The sequence below is a fragment of the Schistocerca piceifrons genome, chromosome X, assembly GCF_021461385.2.
Source record: "Schistocerca piceifrons isolate TAMUIC-IGC-003096 chromosome X, iqSchPice1.1, whole genome shotgun sequence".
Classification (NCBI taxonomy): domain Eukaryota; kingdom Metazoa; phylum Arthropoda; class Insecta; order Orthoptera; family Acrididae; genus Schistocerca; species Schistocerca piceifrons.
In genome coordinates, this window is record NC_060149.1 from 533,585,406 (window position 1) to 533,611,948 (window position 26,543).

General features: G+C 45.0%; 1 protein-coding gene across 1 annotated transcript in view; it reads left to right on the forward strand.

Annotated features, from left to right (window-relative positions):
• Positions 1–624: 624 nt before the first annotated feature.
• Positions 625–26,543, forward strand: part of LOC124722502 (bombesin receptor subtype-3-like) — a 174,194-nt gene continuing 148,275 nt past the window's right edge. The window contains exons 1-2 of the mRNA XM_047247657.1: positions 625–876; positions 3,467–3,537. Coding sequence (XP_047103613.1) covers positions 625–876; positions 3,467–3,537 — 323 coding nt within the window. The remainder of the gene's footprint in view (positions 877–3,466; positions 3,538–26,543) is intronic.

Consider the following 26,543-nt stretch of genomic DNA (forward strand, 5'->3'; position numbering starts at 1 on the left):
AATTACTCTAAAATCGCCATACACTAAAATATCAATAAAATTTGCCATGCTATTTTATGTAGAGTGTAAAGAGCTTTAATACTGAATGGCCCGCATCTCGTGGTCGTGCGGTAGCGTTCTCGCTTCCCACGCCCGGGTTCCCGGGTTCGATTCCCGGCGGGGTCAGGGATTTTCTCTGCCTCGTGATGGCTGGGTGTTGTGTGATGTCCTTAGGTTAGTTAGGTTTAAGTAGTTCTCAGTTCTAGGGGACTGATGACCATAGATGTTAAGTCCCATAGTGCTCAGAGCCATTTTTTCACTGAATGTTGAAATGGGAAACACTTTGAAATAGCTGTTGCTAGTAGGCATTTAAAATTGTGCACTCAATATAAGGCGATAAAGAAATTATTAAATAGTATTGTGCAGCTATTTGCTTCTAGAAGTAAATCCAGCGAAGAAGCAAAACAGGCGCTGAAGTAAAAACCGACTTACAATTACTGCTTCTGAGAAAACACCTATGACACTGTGGTTGGCAAAACTATCAGACATTACAGGGTAAAAATTCTGTAATCATGTCACAACTTTATTACTATACTGCCACGACAGCCCGGAGCCGTCGGCGTGACGCGCTGAGCGCGCACTACCATGGCCACCACCGTCCCCGGTTGCATCGGTCGAGGTGGTCACTTCCGCCTGACCGCCGCTGGCGGCGGAGCTCCAGAGTATCGTAGCCTGGTGTCTACGTGTGTGCTGTGGCAGGTGCTCTGTTCGTTTCTGCGCTCAGTGGGCGCCGCAGTCTACTCTTTCACCGTGTTTACAAGTTTCTTCAAGGTGTTCGGCTTGTTCCTGGATGCTGGCCAGACCAACAACTCTCTAGTCATGCGGAAAGCACAAAGAGTAACTTTCCGTTTCACTTCCGCTTTCCAATACGGGGGTGTCTGCTCTTTGCCACTATTACCTCTGATCCTCCTCCTGCGTCATTTTCTATTGTCCACAGAAACCTATGCCTGTGGAGCCGGATGAGGTAAACATGTCTCCATTTGTTCAGGAACCTCACTCGGATTACTTTTGAGTTCAACCGGTGCTTCCTGGTGTGCCGCATGTAACAGTTCCTGTGGTGTGACGGAGCTGGAGTTACCTCTGTCTTTTCCTATGCCTCACTAGTAAGGAACAGGCGCTTCCAAAAATGGCTCTGAGCACTACGGGACTTAACATCTGAGGTCATCAGTCCCCTAGAACTTAGAACTACACTACTGGCCATTAAAATTGCTACACCAAGAAGAAATGCAGATGATAAACTGGTATTCATTGGACAAATATATTATAATATATTATACTAGAACTGACATGTGATTACATTTTCACGCAATTTGGGTGCATAGATCCTGAGAAATCAGTACCCGGAACAACCACCTCTGTCCGTAATAACGGCCTTGATACGCCTGGGCATTGAGTCAAACAGAGCTTAGATGGCGTGTACAGGTACAGCTACCCATGCAGCTTCAACACGATACCACAGTTCATCAAGAGTAGTGACTGGCGTATTGTGACCAGCCAGTTGCTCGGCCACCATTGACCAGACGTTTTCAATTGGTGACAGATCTGGAGAATGTGCTGGCCAGGGCAGCAGTCGAACATTTTCTGTATCTAGAAAGGCCCGTACAGGACCTGCAACATGCGGTCGTGCATTATCCTGCTGAAATGCAGGGATTAGCAGGGATCGAACGAAGGGTAGAGCCACGGGTCGTAACACATCTGAAATGCAACGTCCACTGTTCAAAGTGCCGTCAATGCGAACAAGAGGTGACCGAGACGTGTAACCAATGGCACCCCATACCATCACGCCGGGTGATACGCCAGTATGGCGATGACGAATACACGCTTCCAATGTACGTTCACCGCGATGTCACCAAACACGGATGCGACCGTCATGATGCTGTAAATAGAACCTGGATTCATCCGAAAAAATGACGTTTTGCCATTGGTGCACCCAGGTTCGTCGTAGAGTACACCATCGCAGGCGCTCCTGTGTGTGACGCAGCGTCAAGGGTAACCGCAGCCATGGTCTCCGACCTGATAGTCCATGCTGCTGCAAACGTCGTCGCACTGTCCGTGCAGATAGTTGTTGTCTTGCAAACTTCCTCATCTGTTGACTCAGGGATCGAGACGTGGCTGCACGATCCATTACAGCCATGCAGATAAGAGGCCTGTCATCTCGACTGCTAGTGATACGAGGCCGTTGGGATCCAGCACGGCGTTCCGTATTACCCTCCTGAACCCACCGATTCCATATTCTGCTAACAGTCATTGGAACTCGACTAACGCGAACAGCAATGTCACGATACGACAAACCGCAATCGGGGTAGGCTACAATCCGACCTTTATCAAAGTCGGAAACGTGATGGTACGCATTTCTCCTCCTTACACGAGGCATCACAACAACGTTTCACCAGGCAACAGCCGGCCGGGGTGCCCGAGCGGTTCTAGGCGCTACTGTCTGAAACCGTGCGACCGCTACGGTCGCAGGTTCGAATCCTGCCATGGATGTGTGTGATGTACTTAGGTTAGTTAGGTTTAAGTAGTTCTAAGTTCTAGGGGACTGATGACCTCAGAAGTTAAGTCCCATAGGGCTCAGAGCCATTTTTGAACCAGGAAACTCTGGTCAATTGCTGTTTGTGTGTGAGAAATCGGTTTTAAACTTTACTCACATCAGCACGTTGTAGGTGTCGCCACAGGTGCCAACCATGTATGAATGCTCTGAAAAACTAATCATTTGCATATCACAGCAACTTCTTCATGTCTGTGGCACGACATCTTCGTGGTGTAGCAATTTTAATGGCCAGTAGTGTACTTAAACCTAACTAACCTAAGGACATCACACACATCCATGCCCGAGGCAGGGATCGAACCTGCGACCATATCGGTCGCACGGTTCCAGACTGAAGCGCCTAGAACCGCTCGGCCACTGCGGCCAGGCGCTTTATTTTCATATGATTGCGCCGTCTGTCGCCAGCCGGATTCTACGGGTACAGTCCATCCTTTAGTGTTCCATAGAATGACAGATGGAACGAATTGGTGGTTGACTAAAAGACGTGACCTGAGCCCAACATCCGCCAATGTGGGTGTAAGGGACAATGTTTCTTTTTGATGTCAACGTGGACATTTCTCACGCCACTATTAAATTTATATCGGTAGGCAACGGACTATTTCTCTGCTGTCACTGATAGGACTAGACCATACTGAGTAAGGACAGGATCAATCAATTCATTCGGGTATTCTTGTCGACCACCACACTCAGTTGACACAATCTGAACAATGCTCAATTAACGCGTGCCACCGTATTATTTTTAGAAACTGCTGATATATATCATTTCTTCAGAATATGAAAAATAGCGAGTACTGTATAGAGTCCAACTAGATAAGCATTGTGGACAAAAACGCACTGAGCCGTGTTGGTTCTAGTGAATGTCGACATTTTTACTCACAGTATATTGCAATGCGCCACATAGACCTTGCTGCACGCAGTTCACCTCCGCTCCGCAAGCATCACCCGGCGATGTAAACAAGCCTGGAGCTCCCGCGCCGCTCCGCGCTGTGGGAACTCGCCATGAATAAAAAAAATGGCTCTGAGCACTATGCGACTTAACTTCTGAGGTCATCAGACGCCTAGAACTTAGAACTACTTAAACCTAACTAACCTAAGGACATCACACGCGCCGGCCGAAGTGGCCGTGCGGTTCTAGGCGCTGCAGTCTGGAACCGCGAGACCGCTACGGTCGCAGGTTCGAATCCTGCCTCGGGCATGGATGTGTGTGATGTCCTTAGGTTAGTTAGGTTTAACTAGTTCTAAGTTCTAGGGGACTAATGACCTCAGAAGTTGAGTCCCATAGTGCTCAGAGCCATTTTTGAACATCACACGCATCCATGCCCGAGGCAGGATTCGAACCTTCTACCGGAGCGGTCACGCGGTTCCAGCCTAGAACCGCTTGGCCACAACGGCCGGCGGTATGGAATACACTGAGGTGACATAAGTTGTGGGATAGTATTGTCACTTATGTGAGGTATAAGAGAGCAGTGCATTGGCTAAGCTGTTATTTGTACTCAGGTGATTCATGTGAAAAGGTTTCAGACGTGGTTATGGCCTAACGGCGGGAATTAACAGACTTTGAATGCGGAGTGATAGTTGGATCTAGACACATGGGACATAGCATTTTGGAAATCCTTAGGTAATATTCGGTGATCCACAATGGCAGAAGTGTGCCAAGAATACTAAATTTCTGACATTACCCATTACCACGGACAATGCAGTGGCCGATGGCCTTCACTTAACGACCGAGAACATCGGGGTTTGCGTAGAGTTTTCACTGCAAACAGACACTAAACACCGCATGTAATAACCGCAGAAATCAGTGCTGGACGTACCACTAACGTATTCGTTAGGACAGTGCGGCGAAATTTGGCGTTAATGGCCTACGGCAGCAGACGACCGACGTGAGTGCCTTTGCTAACAACACGACCTCGCCTATAGCGCGCCCTCTGGGCTCGTCACTATATCGGTTTGACCCTAGACGAATGGAAAACAGCGACCTGAACCGATTAGTCCCGATTTCAGTTGGTAAGAGCTGATGATAATGTTCGAATGTGGCGCAGACCTCACGAAGCCATGGACCCAAGTTGTCAACAAGCACTGTGCAAACTGGTGGGTGCTTCATGATGGTGTGGTCTGTGTTTACATGGAATGGACTGGGTCGTCTGGTCCAACTGAGCCGATCATTGACTGGAAATGGTTATGTTCGTCTACCCGGAGACCCTTTACAGCCATTCATGAACTTCATGTTCCCAAACAGTGATTTAATTTTTATGGATGACTATGCGCCACGTCACTCTGCCACAATTTTTCGCGATTGTTTTGACGAGCATTCTTGAAAATTCAAGGGAATAATTTTTCCACTCAGATCGCCCTATATTAATTCCATAGGACATTTATGGGACATAATCGAGAGGTCAGTTCGTGCACAAAGTCCTGCACCGGCAACACTTTCACAATTACGGGTGGCTATAAAGGCAACATGGCTCAATGTTTCCACTTGGGACTTCCAACGACTTGTTGAGTCTATGACACGACGTGTTGTTGCACTGCACCGGGCAAAATGAGGTCCGACACGATATTAGGAGATATCCTATGATTGCTGTCACCTCAGTGTACAAGTTTGCAATGTTTTCATTTCACTGTGTCATAGACACTGTGACATATGGAGGTTTGGGTCGGTGCAGGAAGCGTAAACGGATGGCCGAAGTGGATAAAGCGACCACTCGCGCTATGCGGGAAATCCGGGTTCGAGTCTTGGTCCGGCAAAGATTTGCATGTGTCACTAATAACATCACAGCTGATGTCTAATCATATTTGCGAATACAGTTTGTCTACAGTTAAATACTTCTTACCAAACCAGTATTTCCTACGGCAGTGCCTTTAATCGAAAATAACGTCGTCCCGGGTCCGACTGACGACAGACGAACTCAGTGAGTTACTTTCTCCCAATGGCGGTTATAATTTCCGCTGTCCACATAGAAGATTGAAACGGAGCTTGAATGGTCAACTCAGATTCATTCGAAAAATGTATGAGTTTGATAGCCTCCGCATTGTCATACATTATGTTCTGCGATATGAATTTGGTCAAATTTAAAAAAGAAATTCGAAGCATTATAAGTGTTGGACTGTAATTGGCTCAGTCCTTACGGCGTGCTTCTAGGCACACCAGATTTGTCCCCACTCCGCAGGTATTTTCGAAATCGTTGTGAACACTTCCGCTGTGCGCCGTAGTAGCTGACTTCAGATTAACCATCTCATTGTGATCAGAGACATTTAGCCAGTTGCTCACCACTACTAGCAAAAGGCAAATACAGTGTCTGTTGTCTCAAAAGGTCACAGCAGTCCCAGTCTGAATTTTAACTTGGCTCACACCCCTTCTCGCTATGTAACTGTTACTCACGGGCAGATCGTAAATAATAAGCATAAGTACAGGGTGAGGCGAATAAAAGTGGCCCGGACAACAGAGTTCCAGGTTGCAAAGAAACATAGCAGAGGAAAGGAAATATAGTACTGACCTGACTACAGGAAATGTTGAAAGTGACCACCATTCATCTCTTGGCACCTTTGGTCAAAACGGCTCTGAGCACTATGCGACTTAACTTCTGAGGTCGTCAGTCGCCTATAACTTAGAACTAATTAAACCTAACTTACCTAAGGACATCACACACATCCATGCCCGAGGCAGGATTCGAACCTGCAACCGTAGCGGTCGCTCGGCTCCGGACTGTAGCGCCTAGAACCGCACTCCCACTCCGGCCGGCACCTTTGGTCCCTGCTCACACAAGTTGCTGAAGGCAGATCGAAGCCGGATTGCTAAAATTGCTGCAGTCTGATCCGAAATGTTCTGCTGCAGTTTATGATGACTATTGGGGTTGTTGCGACGCACCATAGACTTGAGGGCTCCCCACACAAGGTAATCGCACACTGGCAGATCATCTGACCTTGGTAGCCAGCTAGAGCCGCGACCAGACTGACCTCTGCTAACAACTCTGTCAGGCGTGAAGATTGTGAATGTGTGTTCCAATGTTCGGCCAGCTGTATGGCCAGTTACTCCATCCTATTGGAAGTGGATCTTTTGAGCCTCTGTCAATGCTGCCACAAAGGGTTCCGAAATGGTGGCAATCTAACACGCCACTCGTCCGGGTTAGTTTTATTTGCCCCACCCTGCATATATTAAGGAACATTAATACCGTGTATTTCAAAGTTTAATATGTCTATGTTCGACTAGGTATCAACAGAATATTCCATAAACCTAAAACAATTTCCGTTACTGTAGCCGGCCGCTGTGACCGAGTGGTTCTAGGCGCTTCAGTCTGGACTCGCGCGACCGGTACGGTCACAGGTTCGAATCCTGCCTCGAGCGTGGATGTGTGTGATGTCCTTAGGTTAGTTAGGATTAAGTAGTTCTAAGTTCTAGGGGACTCATGACCTCAAATGTTAAGTCCCATAGTGCTCATAGCCATTTGAACTGTTACTGTAAGTAGAACCTTCATTTCAAATATTAGCACGCTCGGTGGTGGTTTTCATCTGTAAATATTTCAGAAGTTGATTTGGAAAGAATAGGTCCTTAAATTATATAATAATATTATTTTGGTAGCTGCAGCAAGGTTAAGATGGCTGAAAAGTGGTGCCTAAACCATGAATATTTTATGTATTTCACACAAAAGTTTTAAGGATTTCGTTCTGCAGCTAGTGAAAGCATAATTCTTACATTCTGTAAGCGTTATATACCGCTGGATGTGGCCGTGTGTGTTCCAGGTACGCTGACGGGGAAGAGTCGCGGTCGTGTTACTTGGAGTGGCCAGACGGACACTACCCCGAGTCACTCAGCGACTATGCGTGAGTAATACTTTCGTGATACGCCAATAACTCTGTCCATGAGAATAGTTTCATAATTATCTGTCGACATATATTTAATTCTAACTGAGTTTAATCGTTCATACAGTGTTACTATTTTGCTTCTGAACACCCTCTTTTGTAATCAGTGTATAAAACTATGAAGCACTGAGTCAATGACAATGAATCGTGAGTATTGAGGCCATACTCTCGTAATGTTTTCCCGATTCTTTCAGAGACAGAAAAGTACTTGGAAGAGCCTTCGAACGGAATGAGCAGTGTGTTGGAAAAAAGGTTATAAAATAAAGAACACTAAAGGTAAATCAAGGGTAATGAAATGTAGTCGAATGAAATCAGACAATACTGAGGGAATGAGATTAGTAAATTAGACACTACAAATAGTAGATGAGTTCTGCTATCTGGGTAGCAAACTAAGTGATGGTGGGCGAAGCAGAGATGGTATAAAATAAAAATTAGCAATAACAAGAAAAGAATTGCTGGAAAGAGGAACTTGTTACCAGTGAATACAAATGTAAATGTTAATAAGCATTTTCTGAGGTATTTGTCTGAAGTGAAACGTGGAAGGAAGCAATATTGGGTTTAACTTCCCGTCGACATCTACATCTACATCTACATTTGCATTTATACTCCGCAAGCCACCCAACGGTGTGTGGCGGAGGGCACTTTACGTGCCACTGTCATTACCTCCCTTTTCTTTTCCAGTCGCGTATGGTTCGCGGGAAGAACGACTGTCTGAAAGCCTCCGTGCTCGCTCGAATCTCTCTAATTTTACATTCATGATCTCCTCGGGAGGTATAAGTAGGGGGAAGCAATATATTCGATACCTCATCCAGAAACGCACCCTCTCGAAACCCGGCGAGCAAGCTACACCGCGATGCAGAGCGCCTCTCTTGCAGAGTCTGCCACTTGAGTTTCCTAAACATCTCCGTAACGCTATCACGGTTACCAAATAACCCTGTGACGAAACGCGCCGCTCTTCTTTGGATCTTCTCTATCTCCCGATCTGGTACGGATCCCACACTGATGAGCAATACTCAAGTATAGGTCGAACGAGTGTTTTGTAAGCCAACTCCTTTGTTGATGGACTACATTTTCTAAGGACTCTCCCAAAGAATCTCAACCTGGTACCCGCCTTACCAACAATTAATTTTATGTGATCATTCCATTTCAAATCGTTCCGTACGCATACTCCCAGATATTTTACAGAAGTAACTGCTACCAGTGTTTGTTCCGCCATCATATAATCATACAATAAAGGATACTTCTTTCTATGTATTCGCAATACATTACATTTGTCTATGTTAAGGGTCAGTTGCCACTCCCTGCACAAAGTGCCTATCCGCTGCAGATCTTCCTGCATTTCGCTACAATTTTCTAATGCTGCAACTTCTCTGTATACTACAGCATCATCCGCGAAAAGCCGCATGGAACTTCCGACACTATCTACTAGGTCATTTACATATATTGTGAAAAGCAATGGTCCCATAACACTCCCCTGCGGCACGCCAGAGGTTACTTTAACGTCTGTAGACGTCTCTCCATTGATAACAACATGCTGTGTTCCGTTTGCTAAAAACTCTTCAATCCATCCACACAGCTGGTCTGATATTCCGTAGGATCTTACTTTGTTTATCAGGCGACAGTGGGGAACTGTATCGAACGCCTTCCGGAAGTCAAGGAAAATAGCGTCTACCTGGGGGCCTGTATCTAATATTTTCTGGGTCTCATGAACAAATAAAGGGAGTTGGGTATCACACGATCGCTGCTTTCGGAATCCATACTGATTCCTACAGAGTAGATTCTGGGTTTCCAAAAACGACATGACACTCGAGCAAAAAACATGTTCTAAAATTCTACAACAGATCGACGTCAGAGATATAGGTCTATAGTTTTGCGCATATGCTCGACGACCCTTCTTGAAGGCTGGGACTACCTGTGCTCTTTTCCAATCATTTGGAACCTTCCGTTCCTCTAGAGACTTGCGGTACACGGCTGTTAGAAAGGGGGCAAGTTCTTTCGCGTACTCTGTGTAGAATCGAATTGGTATCCCGTCAGGTCCACTGGACTTTCCTCTATTGAGTGATTCCAGTTGCTTTTCTATTCCTTGGACAGTTATTTCGATGTCAGCCATTTTTTCGTTTGTGCGGGGATTTAGAGAGGGAACTGCAGTGCGGTCTTCCTCTGCGAAACAGCTTTGGAAAAAGGTGTTTAGTATTTCAGCTTTACGCGTGTCATCCTCTGTTTCAGTGCCATCATCATCCCGGAGTGACGCAGCACAAGCCGAGATTGTGTCAAGGAACCATCGCGATATTTGCCTGGAACGATTTAAGGAAATCACGGAAAACCTAAATCTGGATGGCCGGATGAGGGTTTGAACCATCGTCTTCCCGAATGCGAGTTCCGTGCGCTAGCCACTGCGTCACCTCGCTCGGTGAAGTGAAACGTGCACGATAAACAGTTTAAACGAGAAGAGAATAGATGATTTAGTACTCTATAGCTACAGAAGAGTGCTGAAGGCTACATGGAATAAGTAATGAGTAGACACTGAATAGAACTGAGCAGAAAGAAAATTATGGCACAATTTGACTAACAAGAAAACGTTACCAAGTCGACCTCATATTTTAAGGAGAAAAAGGCAGGCTTGTAAGGTATGAACCGCTGCAATCACTCCTGGATGAAAATCTGGGCCATAATACTGATAGCACGTTGTTGTGATATTGTGAAAGTACAGCTTTTAAGCTTCGCACACACCAGTTGTTTGTCATCCGTCCGCCTCACTGCATGCCCGAGCGCGAAGCGTACAGCTGAATGACTAACAGCGGCCTTCTGTTCACGGGGTCTTGAATAGTAGGGGATAGATGGGCATATCTACCTAACCTGGTTCGCAGTCTTGTTCAAGAACAGTGATGTCATTCTATGCGAAACTTAGTAAGTGATACGGGGATGTAATATGTCAACTTCACGCACATATGCATTCAATATACTCATATTGATATTCTGCAGCTGTATATACATCTCAAAACAAAACGTAATAAAGCTAAGTAACTGAGAATTTAATCATGCCAATCGCGTTGAAGAATAACACATCTCCTGCAAATGTTCTTCACATTAACAACACCAGCTTTAAAATGAAAATAACTGCACAACAGCGATGTTAATAATTAAATACCATTACACTACTCCTTTAATGACACACGTATTAGTTTCATTCATTTCAATGAATTTATGAAGCGCACCATAAAAATATTCAGAGCAAAGAGATCTCTGGCACCAGCTACAGTTTAGAAGCGGTAGACTTTCACACAATGAACAAAGCTGGTAATAATGTCGAAACAATAATTCACAGACCTGTAACTTACTCCGCTGTACAATACGTCGCGTTCGGGAAGCAGACGGCTGCAGCGAGACGGAGGAAATGGAAAAGAAACGGTACGCGCGAAAGTTTAAAGGCTGTTCTTTCAGAAGGTCATCATCATCATCATCATCATTTGTATGGCAATTCAGAAGGTCATAACTGCGTAATATCAGAATTATCGCCCAAGTTTTCGCTCGGGATCAACAGCTGGGGCTGATATTTTAGCAAGTGTGCTTCTTGTCCTTAAAATATGAGGTCGAGTTGACGATGTTTCCTTGTAATAGAAAGGGAGGTAGGAAACATAGGCATCAAGGAATAGTCAGTTTGTTAACTGAGGGAAATATGGGGGGTGCAAATTGTAGAGGGAGTCAAAGTCTTCACCATAGTAAGCAGTTTCAAATGGGTGTAGGTTGCAGTAGTTACACAGAGACGAAGAGCCTTCTCAAGAATAGACTAGCGTGGAGAGCTGCACCAGGCCGCAGCGACAACATTTTCTTAAACAAAAGTTAACTATACTAATTATTCTAAGTCACAAGAGATATAATTCTAGTAGCACTTTTCTTTATGATGTGTCAGTCGCAGTACTGTGCATAGTAAGGGAAACAGGTATAATTGGGTATGAAAGTGAAACCGTGAACCCTCATATTAGTATTTAATAGTTGGTAAAATTGTTTTTTGCCGTTACACCACGAAGACAACCTGCAACTTCAAAACAGCCATTGGGCTTGGAACTGTCAGATTCGTTTTGTTTAGCAAAACAATTTGTTAGATTTTTGTAGTTGTGTATCTTACTTTGTGATATTTTGTATTCAGTAAGGAAGTTACTAGCTGAAACTAGTAATACAATGAGTAATACTTTTAATGGGTTCTATGAACATTAGCCATGCTAAATGATTCTTCATCTTGTTACTTTTGCAGAAGGAATTTTACGAATAAGGTACAGTTGGGGTAAAACCGGGTAGAAACAATTATGTAAAACCGGAACTAACTGATATTACCCCATGACTTCGTTAGATAGAACTTATAGTATGTGCGATGTAAGGAGTATATGCTTTAACGGTACGCTTCTTGTGTGTACACGTTTTAATAACAACAATTTATTAATTACATTTTAGAATTTATAATTATTTTGCACCAATTTTTAGGTTATTTTGTGACTAATAATTTGATTAATTATTCCTAATTGAAGATGTATATTTTCATTTGAGATGGACGATTAAGCGCTTTATACGGTCAGGGACTTGAGACGTGGCTTAAAAGCAGCCCAGGAAGAGTGGCAACAAAGTACCAAAGAGCTCAGTTGTGTATTTTGCACCATCATATGCAGAAAAAGAATAACGCCAGATTTCCAGAACCAAAAAGAGTCAGTTACTGCTTCGATTGATGTTCAAATACAGTCTTCATTCACCGTATCACCGGAGAGTGTGTCATTACGAGAGACCATTATCAACAGGTGAAAAGAAAAATGCGCCGTGTTCACGGAGTCTCCCTTCAAAAATGAACTTAGTGCAGTTAAGGCATCTTCCCGGTAGGTTCAAAAAATTCTTGAAGGACTCTGGATCTAGAACACAAAAGTCAGAAGAGCCTGGAGATGTGAGGCAAATAGCTCTTCTGAAGATGAGAAGTGAAACGCCTTGTCTTGTTTGCAGAGAGACCTACTCGTCAACAAGAAAATCAGATGACTGGGTAACGTATTTAAACTGTGAGAAGTGGACCCATGAAGATTGTAAAGGGTGGAAAGAAGATGGCTTGCATGAGTATCGGTGTGCCTGGTGCCTCTTATGGAAAATACAATACTGACCGTTTCTGCCCAACAGAGTACCTAGCCCAAGGTATTGGGTATATCTGAAAACTGTACAGTGCTGAATTACATTAAATACGATTTAAACCATAATACGTCGTTCGCAGCTTGTTTATATTTCACTGAAATGTGAAGTCCCAACAATGAAAATTGTTGCTGTTATCTTGTTTTCTACTTCACTAGTCGATTTATCCCCTACTTTACCGAGGGCTACAGTATGAAGTACACAGAATACCGCTATTATGTATGGATGACTAATTGTGCTTCAGCTTGACGATTCAGTACGTCGGAAGAACTAGTGGGTGAAAAATATGTTTCTCACATATTTTCTTCCTTTCACTCTCCTGTAATTCCACTTTCCGTTGCGACGGGCCTCCAAGGAATCTGAGAGAAATCCGCTGCCAGACGGGGCGTCGCGACTTCTTTGATCTATAGGAGCTTCAGTGCGCCGTACAAAGCTAACGACTAGCCACAGCCTTATCTAGTCTTGGAAGTGGAGGAAGCAGCCCATCATTTACAACCTAACACTGGTGTTGCTATGATATTCCTTGTAGCACATCTGTTTGAGACAGAGACGGCAAAAGACTTCCGTATTCATCAACACTTTTGTTCAGTGTTTCAATCCTTTATTACAAGACGCAGAATGTTCTATAGTAGTCGTTATGGTTGAGAGAGAGAGGAGAAAAAAATTAATGGAGAGGCACATAACTAAATGGAGAACGGTTTAGTGACAGTTGCAATGCTGTATTTTGTTCCGAATATTTGTTGCGCAAAGAAGTAGTCTAATGTTACAACAATTCAGCTACCTACTGCTGAAAAGGCGAATGATACAGAATATACACACGTCAAAATACTGAACCTAGACGTTGACTGTGGAAATTGTATAACAGACACAGTCCCATTGACTGTTCAGACATGTCACTAAACCCACCCAAAGATATAAACAACCATGCAGAGACGGAGGGGGTCCGACAGCCGGCCAGTTCCAGTCATTCCACCAGGAGGGTTGTACACGGCTCGTGTTGTCTGTAGTTCAACCATGCCTAGACGGTCAGTACCACGGTTCGATCGCGTCCGCATTGTTACTTTGTGCCAGGAAGGGCTCTCAACAAGGGAAGTGTCCAGGCGTCTCGAAGTGAACCAAAGCTCGGACCTGGGGCAGATACAGAGAGACAGGAACTGTCGATGACATGCCTCGCTCAGACCCTCCGAAGGGCTACTACTGCAGTGGATGACCGCTACCTACGGATTATGGCTCGGAGGAACCCTGACAGCAACGCCACCATGTTGAACAATGCCTTTCGTCAAGCCACAGGACGTCGTGTTACGACTCGAACTGCACAATAAGCTTCACTCCCGACGTCCATGGCGAGGTCCATCTTTCCAACCACGATACCATGCAGTGCGGTAAAGATGGGCCCAGCAACATGCCGAATGCACCACACAGGATTGGCATCACGTTCTCTTCACCGTTGAGTGTCGCATATGCCTTCAACCAGACAATCGTCAGAGACGTGTTTGGAGGCAACTCAGTCAGGCTGAACGCCTTAAGCACTCTGTCCAGCGAGTGCAGCAAGGTGGAGGTTCCCTGCTGTTTTTGGGTGGCATTATGTGGGGCCGATGTACGACGCTGTTGGTCATGGAAGGCGCCGTAACAGCTGTACGATACATGAATGCCATCCTCCAACCGATAGTGCAACCATATCGACAGCATATTGGCGAGGCATTCGTCTTCATGGACGACAATTCGCGTTGCCATCGTGGACATCTTGTGAATAACTTCCTTCAGGATAACGACATCGCTCTACTAGAGTGACCAGCATGTTCTCCAGACATGAACCCTATCGAACATGCCTAGGATAGATTGAAAAGGGCTGTTTATGGACGACGTGACTCACCAACCACTGTGAGAGATCTACGCCGAATAACCGTTGAGGAGTGAGACAATCTGGACCAACAGTGCCTTGATGAACTTGTGGATAGTATGCCACGACGGATAGAGGCATGCATCAATGCAAGAGGACGTACTACTGAGTTTTAGAAGTACCGGTGTGTACAGCAGTCTGGACCACTACCTCTGAGGGTCTCGCTTTGTGGTGGTACAATATGCAATGTGTGGTTTTCATGAGCAATAAAAAGGGCAGAAATGATGTTTATGTTGATCTCTATTCCTATTTTCCGTACAGGTTCCTTAACTCTCGGAACCGAGGTGACGCAAAATTTTTTGATGTGTGTAGTACTGGTAATGTTACTAATTAGGTAATCGAGCCTTGTACAGAATTGGCTGTACTCTTAACCGCAGTTTGTTGTGAATCAGTTACAGTTCAGACTGAGCAAGGTCGTCAAGAGAACGTTAATTTTTCATTTAATTCCTTTTTAATTCTTTCCCCATTGGAAACTCTTATTTTATGTTAATGGAAGACAAAAGTATTTAAATTTATTCCTTATGACGAGATGAAATTTTATTTCCATTTAAGACAAATTTGTAATTAGGGCAACGTAGGAGTATTTTCAATTAATTACGACACGTTACATTTAGTCTATGCCACTATGAAGTTCTCGTTTTCTCTATTAATTGCGTTTCTAAAGGAAAACGGATAGCTGTTAGCAAGAAAATGTAATGATATTGCATACCGGAAAATGTTATTTTTGGGAAATATATGGCAGAAGCTGGCTGTTGAATGTGAAAGGTGGAGGTATGGAAAAATAGGATGGCGCAGAATTTAGCACATTGGACTCGTTTTCAGAAGGATGATGGTTCAGATCACCATCCGGTCATCCACATATCGGATTTGCATGATTTACCTAAATCGTTTAAGGTATATGCCAGGAAGATTACTTTGAAAAGGCAACCGCCAATTTCCTTCTCCATCCTTTCGTAATGCGAGCTTGTTCAAAATGGTTCAAATGGCTCTGAGCACTATGGGACTTAACTTCTGAGGTCATCAGTCGCCTAGAACTTAGAACTACTTAAACCTAACTAACCTAAGGACATTACACACATCCATGCCCATGGCAGGATTCAAACCTGCGACCAAATGCGAGCTTGTCCTCCGTCTCTAAGGACCTAGTTTTTCGACTGACTTTCAGCTCTATGCCTCCTATTCTTTTTGAGCGCCAGGCAGTAATATTGCTTCTTTTGTTCCTTTCAGTTATGCCTCAAAATACTCATACGTGGAAACCTTCAAAACGCACCTCAAGAAACGAAAAGTAACTTATACATGAAAACATTAGCAAACAAGGAAGCTATTAGTAACTTAAAATAAAGATGTAGGTTTCGCCCCTTATTTCATCTAATCATTCGTGAAGTTCCTGTTAAGTGGTACTTTTGTTACCGTACTTTAGCGTCACATTGGTAAACTTAACATGCATTTACTGCAGTGAACAGATTTGTAAATGCCAGAAACAAAGGCGTAGCCTTAACGCTACCAAAAGATTAAAATTAAACGTCGTTTAATGACGCATCAAAGCGTAATAAAGGCATACAGGTACAGGGATTAGACAGTGAAGGTTCAACCTCTCTGTTGATTCCCCTTCGATATATGCAGCGGAGCGTCAAAAACATTTCGAAGTTGGTTCTACCTTAGGCTCAACTCATTGAACCCTCTAGAAACCCCCAAGAGTTGTACTCCGTAGAAGCTACGTGCCCGAACCCTTGCTGCATGAAGCTAGCCGGAATTTTACAGCGCAGAACTAAGACAAGCTATACGTGTATGAAAATTATCACCCGATGATAAAACTTCTGAAGACGCTGACTTACGATTTAAATCCGCGTGGATAATATTCGTCATGCGTCACGACAACTTAATTTTTGAAATACGTAATTAAGAAATATATTTTAATCTGTCTTTTTGGGCAAGTCCGTGTCAGAACCGTTAACTACGAGCTGCGCCTGGTGCGAATATTTTGGCAACTGTTCACTGAGTCTGTTAGAAAGCACAGGGCCGGCGCTATGGCCGAGCGCTTCTAGGCGCTTAAGTCCGGAACCGCTAGAACCGCGCTGCTGCTACGGTCGCAGGTTAGAATCCTGCCTCAGGCATGGGAGTGCGTTATGTCCTTATGTTAGTTAGGTTTAAGTAGTTAAGTAGAGGGAACTGATGACCTCAGATGTTAAGTCCCATAGTGTTTTGAGCCATTTGAACCATTTGAAAGCACATGCTGCACTCATATGATGGTATGCCAAACCTTTGGGTTCAAAATTATAAGGACGGTAGACCATCCTTAACTGAGTGCATTCCGCTCTACATCTACATCTACATCTATACTCCGCAGCAACCTTGCGGTGCGTGGTGGAGGGTACTTTGTTAACCAATGTAATTTTCCCCTTTCCTGTACCAGTCGCCAATGGTCCGCCGGAAGAACGATTGCCAGTAAGGTAAGTAGTGGGACAAAGCTCATACCACCCCAGTCTCCACTGTTGCCAGATGTATTCAAGATGGGTATGATGACGTCATCCAAGATGGTGGCCTGTAGACTTGGCAACAGCTCATGACGTCATTCAAGATGGCGGCCGGGATGTGAGCTGATGATGCGAGTACTGTTATCAAAGATGTTGGCTTTTGGCGTGAAAGTACCACGGCCCCCTGGCAGGAAGTTTGAATTTTGGCAGGAAATTGAATTATGTGCTTCTATGTGTCACTCGACAGCCCCCCCCCCCCCCCCTTTTCCGAATTTTTGCATGATGGCACGTCATCATCTTGGAAAATGGGCGCGAATTTCGAATTTTGGCGGGATTTTGCTCTACGAGCTTACTCCTGTTGCTGAGGTGAGTTAGTATGGTGTTGCCCCCACTAGAAATTGCTCATGATGTCATTCAATTCTAATATAATTTTTTAAATTTGTTGACATTTGTTGAAATTTGTTTAAATTTATTATCTACTTGCAGCATTAGCAGCTTAGTGCAGTGTTACCACCACAAGAGGCTGAGATGTGAGTGCTTGTTGAGCTGTCGGTGTGGAAGGAGCATGTGTTGAATTAGCAGGATGTCGGTGCCAGACAAGGGGAGTTTTAATAGCTGTATTAGATGGACTCATTCAGCCTCGGAGTGCATCCACAGCTCACTGCAGGAAGAATGGTAGTATGTATTAATGCCTGAATATGTGAAGAGGAAGGATACCATCCTGAAAACAATGATCATGCAGTTCAGTCAACAGGAACACAGCATCATGATGATGTCATGTGTTTTTCTCAGCTACACGTGTGCCCCTGCCTCCTCATCCTCACGGTGGTCTGGAGGGGGAAAATTGGTGGGGAAAAGAATCAGCCTGTTCTGGGCTGCTGGAGAGAGGAAGGAGTGTACTTTATTTGTTTTTGGAACAATTTATTTAGGGACGGATTTCACCCAGATTATTTATTACGCTGATACAAAACACTCACTCTGACGTGGTTGAGATCACAATATACAGTTTATAGACCTGGAAACTACTCGAAAATAATGCAGAACACTGATGTGTAGAGACGCAAACAACTAGTAAATTACCGAAATAATCCAGTACACGGCATGCAAATGTGCAAACTACTCGTAGATCACCGAAATAATGCATGTGTAACGCTATTCAAACACACTCACAACGCTTAAACGCCCGAAAATAATGCAGTGAACAAACACTCAGTGCACCTACAAAACGCAACATATCAGCAACTCGAACCCTGATTCTACTGAATGGGAAGCCTAAGTCAAACCCCCCTAACACATGGAAGCTGTCCAGATGCAGGAGAGGAAGGTTAGGTTAGTGTACTTTATTTATTTTTGTCTGGGAAATGATGCATATATCGATCCTAATTACATAGTTAATCACAAAGATCGATCCTAATTACACAGCTATATGCATACCACTGCACAACGACGGCTAAAATTGCAATACAGCTCAAAAACTAATTGTACCATACAATTCATCTTATCCTGCTGGGAAAAAAATTTCGCAATACCACTCGAAACTGACCCAACTATCGATCCTAATTATTTAGTGAATCACAAAGATCAGGCCCAATCACACAAATATATGCATAGTGCTACACAAGGACAGCAAAAAAGCGCAATACGACACAAAAACTGATGATAGCATACAACTGGTGTTATCCTGCTGGGAAAAAATTTTGCAATACAAGTCGAAACCAGTGACAGAAACACACAATCTCTATCCTACACCTACAAGATAGGGGGAAAAGGCTGGGGTGTAAGGTACTATCTTTATTCATTTTAGTGGGAAATATGTTCAACTGAGTGGTTGTTGGTGTTGGACAGACAGATTTCGATGCAGACACCTACTAAAATTTACCCTACAGCTCAGATAACCGAAGCCCACACACGATATCACAAGAAGTCACAGCTCTAATTACAAGTCGAAATTGTCCTGAAAAATCAGCACTCGTTTTGAACACATCATAATGCAGCACATGTACTGGGGAAAATCGTCGTCCTAGAAGACTACAGAAGAGGAGGTAGTTGAACATGCGTTCTCCTCGAAGTACAATCACAAACTGCCGAAAATCTCTTCACCTACGGGTTGGATGGACCGAGAGGGGAGGTACTCCACCACCAGGCTCGCGATTCGTGATGGCCGCTGTCCGCCTTAATACGAAGGTTCAAATGGTTAAAATGGCTCTGAGCACTATGGGACTCAACTTCTGAGGTCATCAGTCCCCTAGAACTTAGAACTACTTAAACCTAACTAACCTAAGGACATCACACACATCCATGCCCGAGGCAGGATTCGAACCTGCGACCGTAGCGGTCGCGCGGTTCCAGACTGTAGCGCCTAGAACCGCTCGCCAAAACAAAAGCAGGTATATTTAACTAAACAATTGGAGATAAAAGGACGGCTTTCCCAAGAGCATCTTGGTCGCCTAAAGCATAGTGACACAACCGCCCTTAATGGTTAGGGGGCGGAGCTGTGGAGACGAGCTGTCACAGACTACACAGGTCCCCAACACCCCCAACAGGCCTCTCGTTCTGAGATGGAAAACACTTCTGTTTAATGTCATGTAGAACACTCTAGCTGGGAGCGAGGGGGAGTCGCGGTCTCGTACAGAAGTCGTCCGCCGTTCTCCGCTGGACTACTTAACATCAACTCGGCTCCTATAATAAAGCAACTATTAAAAAAACGAAAAAAGCATACACAACGATAATAAATGTCCTTTTTCCATGAAAATAGATAAAGTCCATTTTCATTTAATTATATGAGCAAAATCGGTATAGGTTTTTACGTTCGACTGCACTCGCATCTCATTATTTTGTGACGTCCAGCGAAGGGTACCGCCACCTATCACAAACAATCAGCACAGATATAACCACCCTGTGTACACTCAGGAAGAAAAACTTCGACTACTTTGCAACAACTACCAATCGCCGCAGAATGTCCTCTTTATGTCGAAATTAAATTGATCGTGGAGTCAATTTTCATGGCGAGTAATTTTTGTTTTTGTTTTTTCTGTAGTCGGATTATACTCAAAAGGAATCCGTGGAGGGAACACGATGTTATTTTCAAAAATGGCTCAAATGGCTCTGAGCACTATGGGACTTAACATCTGAGGTCATCAGTCCCCTAGAACTTGGAACTACTTAAACCTAACTAACCTAAGGACATCACACACATCCATGACCGAGGCAGGATTCGAACCTGCGACCGTAGGTCGCGGTTCCAGAGTGAAGCGCCTAGAACGCACGGCCACACCGGCCGGCGATGTTATTTTCGACAGAACATTATTGAGAAATGACATCTGAAGCTGACCGCAGAGGGATTCTGCAGCCCGCAACATACATTTGGAGTAAGGACCGTGCTATTAAAAACTTGATCGTCTCAACTACGTTACTGTCACCATACATAACAAGCGCTCTTCAGTCTACAGGTACACACATGAGGAGCTGATAGTGTTACGCTTTCTGGTAGAAATGCTGTCCGTGATTAGGAATCAAGTCATCCATTCAACCACCTACTTGCGTTGGATCCTGTAGAGTCATCTTTTAATGACTACAGCCACTGGTGAATCATATTCGTGGCACTATCATATCTCGAAATGAGTCACATTTTTCGAAACTATCTGCTAAGGATCCCATACGACAGAAACTCCAGCACTGTTATTTAGACAGTCCCTCTGCATCTTGCAGCTGCTCCTAAGTCTCTGCCCCACCCTCCCTGCAGCTTAGTCCATGTGATCGTCCCAATTTAAGTCTGACCGGTACGGAATTCAGAGAGCGCTATATCTAAGACCTTCTGCATCCTGTAGGGAACAGGAGCTGAGTTAATGCGACTGGAGCCCGTTTTGACCACTCGGTGGTAATGGGAACAGGGTGTCATATCTCAGCCAGCCGTGTACAGTTTAGCGCGAAACGGAGCTTTCCCCTACAACACGAGGTAGTAGGAGAGATAGTACGAGTAGTTAAGGTGGTGTTTCTTGTTGTGAAAATTAGGAAGACTACACATCATACATAGCATAGAGGAAGGACGTAGATTTTGCGACACGTCTTCAACCTACATACAGCTAGTCTGAAGTAGATCTGTGTCTCTCAGTGAGCATTCATGTCTATCACCAAAACATATGTAGCGATCTTATTAAATATACAGGTATTGATTCATTGGAGAAGGTGGTTCGTGATCGAAGTCGCTTCCACAGACCGATGTAAAGTTTGATCACCTGTACTGTAAGATAACCATATCCAACAGACTATCAATCATACGAGTGGGTTCTTGTCTTGCTCCTTCAGAAGCAGTTTAATTCACGCCCAATCAGTGCACACCTCCATACACTTTGTCTTATTTTTCTACTATGAATTAGGGACCAGTGCCAGCTGCTGCTAAACCTACATTAACACGTTACGTTCCTCCGGATCTGATAGAGAACTGAACGTCGCATGGCATAAAGTATACAGCTACCACACCACAGGCTGGTAGAAATAAAACACAGGCGCAATGTTTCTCATTGAAAACAATGGAAAGACATCGCAACGGTTCCAACTGTTATGAGCTATACAGTTAATCTCATCTTCGAATCTAAAGGGTAGCGGATGATTCGGTGTCCGTTTCGAAGAGCATTGGTCCTTCAATTTGCAGTCATGTACGTGATTAATGTTCTGGTGTTGAGCATCACCTGAAGGTGCTGTTCACAACATGTGTGAGGTAGCACAAATAAAAAAGGTACTGTTACCTTTTTGGTGAAAAAATAAAAAAAGAGAGACATGTGTGGGGTATCGCAGTATATTGAAATATGACAGGTCTGTAGCAATGAGAAATGCTTCCAAACAACTGTTTTAAGGTGATGACCTCTACACTTACCCCATGTTCCACAACGAGAAGTAGCAGATATCCAAGGTTCCCTCCATCTCAACAGAGTGGTGTCAGTCAATCATTATGCGGTAATCAACAGCGTACCGAGTGGACGGTCTGGATTGGAAAGGCGCCATTGATATGGAGCGATGTGCTGTAATACACACCACAGTTCATAGCGAGATCAATTTTAGCAATTTTACCCAGAAGTCAGAGATAGCAATAACCACCACATTCTGCAACCTGTGTAGAAACAGAGTGAGCTGAGTTAATGCTATAGGAGCGTGTTTTGAGCATTCAGTGGAAGTGGGAACATGTTGTCGTCCCTCAGGATCCATTCACAACTATCACCCAAACATTCTATCATCGTTATTCTGTACGATCCAGCAGAGAAAAATTACCAACTATAAAATCTTCGTTAATTTCATCCGATAGATTTTTACATCATCTCTCTCTTCCGATATATCTAAAGCGAATACTGTGGACGTTCCGGCATCGAGCATATGCGGCGATCTTATTAAATATACAGGTATTTATCCACTGGAACAAGTGGTCAGTCATCGACGTGGCGTGCACAGACAGGTGGAAAGTTTCATCACCTGTACTGAACGAGAACCTTCTCCCACACGTTATCAGTTACAGGAGAGGGACCCTGTTTCGTTGTTTGATACACCGCTTCACCGCTTTTTCTGCTGTAACACACTTTGTACACTACCATACATTATTTTTCCCGCCACGACTCTGACGTCTGTGTCAGATTCTAAACTGACATTAACATGTTTAGTCGATTGACTCCCCCAGGAAATTAGACATCGCACGGTGTAAATCACATTACGTGGTAATCAACAGCGTACCTGGACTGTTGGGATGGAAAAGACACCGTCGATGTATTGAAATAATAAGCATCATAGTTGATAGTGCGAACTATTTTTGCAATTTTATCATAATTTCAACACTGACCAATGACTCAGCAGCATTCTTACCAAATTCTGTGTCATCGCTAAACAGCCCCTCCACTACGTTTCGAGTAGCATCGCGAATGTAAGTAGGTGACTGTGCAGTATGTTTATTCATTGTTAATTCTCGAACATATACACCACATGAAACTTCCTGGCAGATTAAAACTGTGTGCCCGACCGAGACTCGAACTCGGGACCTTTGCCTTTCGCGGGCAAGTGCTCTACCAACTGAGCTACCGAAGCAGAAGTAAAGCAGTACTGGCAGAAGTAAAGCTGTGAGTACCGGGCGTGAGTCGTGCTTCGGTAGCTCAGTTGGTAGAGCACTTGCCCGCGAAAGGCAAAGGTCCCGGGTTCGAGTCTCGGTCGGGCACACAGTTTTAATCTGCCAGGAAGTTTCATATCAGCGCACACTCCGCTGAAGAGTGAAAATCTCATTCTATATACACCACAGAATACCAGACAGCGACCTACATATATCTGGCACTTCCATCATAGTGCGGAAATTATTATCTTTCTCTATGTGGATGTGAGTTATAGGGCATTCTCGCATGCTTGGGATATAGTTAGAGACCGAACGATTTCCCCACATTGCGTTTGACCAAGGATCCCTGCAGCTGACCAGAAGTAGAACGCTACATTCCACATTTCGTGTAGGAACACTGCGAACCGAGGCTGTAACTACTGTCCCGCACCCATCCAAGAGCAGTAGATTTCTCCAGATGCGCGAATGTCGAAGAGGTTAGCACCCCTTATCGGTGTAATGTAGATATGAAACCGTTGTGATGATATAACAGACGGTTAAGAACAAGAAAGGGCGGTTTTTATGCACCATGGAGCTCCAGACCGTCGGAGTTTGTAGCGTTTTACGTAAATCAACTGCGCTAGCAGTTCTAAAGTATTGTTCTAGTGTCTGGGGTCATTACGAAAAAGGTATTGGTAAGAGAGAACATAAACACAGGCACTCCTAAGGCTACAACGTTCTGCACTTAAAACACGCTATAATGTTAGATCGTTGCGGTTTTCGACCTATTAGTCATATGGATGCAACACTGTTACTATCCCAAAGTAAGAAATATATTTCTAGCGCATGACGTACATTCTCCTTGCAGGTTTCTCTACGGTAAACTATGATGATAAACTGTAAAATGAAAAACTACTTCCTTAAAACATAGATTTCTTGTGATACACGTACAATATACTGGTAGCTTGCCAGAGGTGTATAGTCCCTACTATTCACATCCGATGACGGTTCAGAAATTATACTATGCTCGTATCAGTCCTATATAAAATGATCTTTAGTAACGGAGAATGCTTCTTACATTAAAAGAGACAAACGCATAGCAGCGGTGTTTGACATGTGAAATTACACGTCATGCCGCTACTAACTCCGTAAACAGGACATCTGTCAAGCAGATGTATACGTGGTGATTGTGGTACCTCACAAACACCTGTCGCTAACTTAGAATCACCGTAGTTATGAAACTGAAGACTCGATTTTATACCCAAGATGCGGCAGGGGGATGGAGTGCCTCGCATAAATCTTCGTTCGTCTAGAGGAATGTGTCGAAATAGGATGAAAGTCCTCTGATGGCCGAGAGGTTTGCTGTTAACGGTCGCAAGTAGACAGTCCTCTAAGTCATATACAGAACTCGCAGTTATATGCGAGTCGAATGCAGGTTGTCACACAACTGATGCATCTCGACAAAACAACGGAAAAAATGGTCAAATGACCTACAGCGACTTGTACCTCTCTCTCTAGAATGCATCATCAGCCTACCATTAAATCCTACCTCGTTACTACTCCATCTCACCCTATCACTCCATCCACCTTCCATCACCCTTTAACACATATGCAAGTAAGTTTAGAGGCCGATGGTTCTCTTTGTTCCAGGATAGCACCGAAGACAGCAGTTAACTCGCGCGTCTCACTATTACCTCAATAGACATACAGTAAAATGTTGACTTATCGTTCCGTGATCCAAAATTGCTTGTAAATATACACTCCTGGAAATTGAAATAAGAACACCGTGAATTCATTGTCCCAGGAAGGGGAAACTTTATTGACACATTCCTGGGGTCAGATACATCACATGATCACACTGACACAACCACAGGCACATAGACACAGGCAACAGAGCATGCACACTGTCGGCATTAGTACAGTGTATATCCACCTTTCGCAGCAATGCAGGCTGCTATTCTCCCATGGAGACGATCGTAGAGATGCTGGATGTAGTCCTGTGGAACGGCTTGCCATGCCATTTCCACCTGGCGCCTCAGTTGGACCAGCGTTCGTGCTGGACGTGCAGACCGCGTGAGACGACGCTTCATCCAGTCCCAAACATGCTCAATGGGGGACAGATCCGGAGATCTTACTGGCCAGGGTAGTTGACTTACACCTTCTAGAGCACGTTGGGTGGCACGGGATACATGCGGACGTGCATTGTCCTGTTGGAACAGCAAGTTCCCTTGCCGGTCTAGGAATGGTAGAACGATGGGTTCGATGACGGTTTGGATGTACCGTGCACTATTCAGTGTCCCCTCGACGATCACCAGTGGTGTACGGCCAGTGTAGGAGATCGCTCCCCACACCATGATGCCGGGTGTTGGCCCTGTGTGCCTCGGTCGTATGCAGTCCTGATTGTGGCGCTCACCTGCACGGCGCCAAACACGCATACGACCATCATTGGCACCAAGGCAGAAGCGACTCTCATCGCTGAAGACGACACGTCTCCATTCGTCCCTCCATTCACGCCTGTCGCGACACCACTGGAGGCGGGCTGCACGATGTTGGGGCGTGAGCGGAAGACGGCCTAACGGTGTGCGGGACCGTAGCCCAGCTTCATGGAGACGGTTGCGAATGGTCCTCGCCGATACCCCAGGAGCAACAGTGTCCCTAATTTGCTGGGAAGTGGCGGTGCGGTCCCCTACGGCACTGCGTAGGATCCTACGGTCTTGGCGTGCATCCGTGCGTCGCTGCGGTCCGGTCCCAGATCGACGGGCACGTGCACCTTCCGCCGACCACTGGCGACAACATCGATGTACTGTGGAGACCTCACGCCCCACGTGTTGAGCAATTCGGCGGTACGTCCACCCGGCCTCCCGCATGCCCACTGTACGCCCTCGCTCAAAGTCCGTCAACTGCACATACGGTTCACGTCCACGCTGTCGCGGCATGCTACCAGTGTTAAAGACTGCGATGGAGCTCCGTATGCCACGGAAAACTGGCTGACACTGACGGCGGCGGTGCACAAATGCTGCGCAGCTAGCGCCATTCGACGGCCAACACCGCGGTTCCTGGTGTGTCCGCTGTGCCGTGCGTGTGATCATTGCTTGTACAGCCCTCTCGCAGTGTCCGGAGCAAGTATGGTGGGTCTGACACACCGGTGTCAATGTGTTCTTTTTTCCATTTCCAGGAGTGTAGTACAGCTGCCAACACCTAGCGCAAATGCATTATTTTTCTGGTCGGACGGTAGCGTTTTTCATTCTGAGGCAGATGGATAGTCTGACACGCCCAATGTCAGCTGCAATCCTCGAAATGTTTTCCTTAGTACAGAGCTGTGGCAGAAGACGCTAAATTTGTGTTCTTTTCCTTGTTGTGCAGGCAGTTTCTGTGGGAGACAAAAAAAGAGAGTTAAGAGCTCGCGAGGAGAGGCTCCTTTCATGTCGGAAGCCCCGCAGCTTGTCAGGAGGCAGCCGTTGTGAATGCCGCTGGGCTGGCAAGCTGCTATCTGCTGGG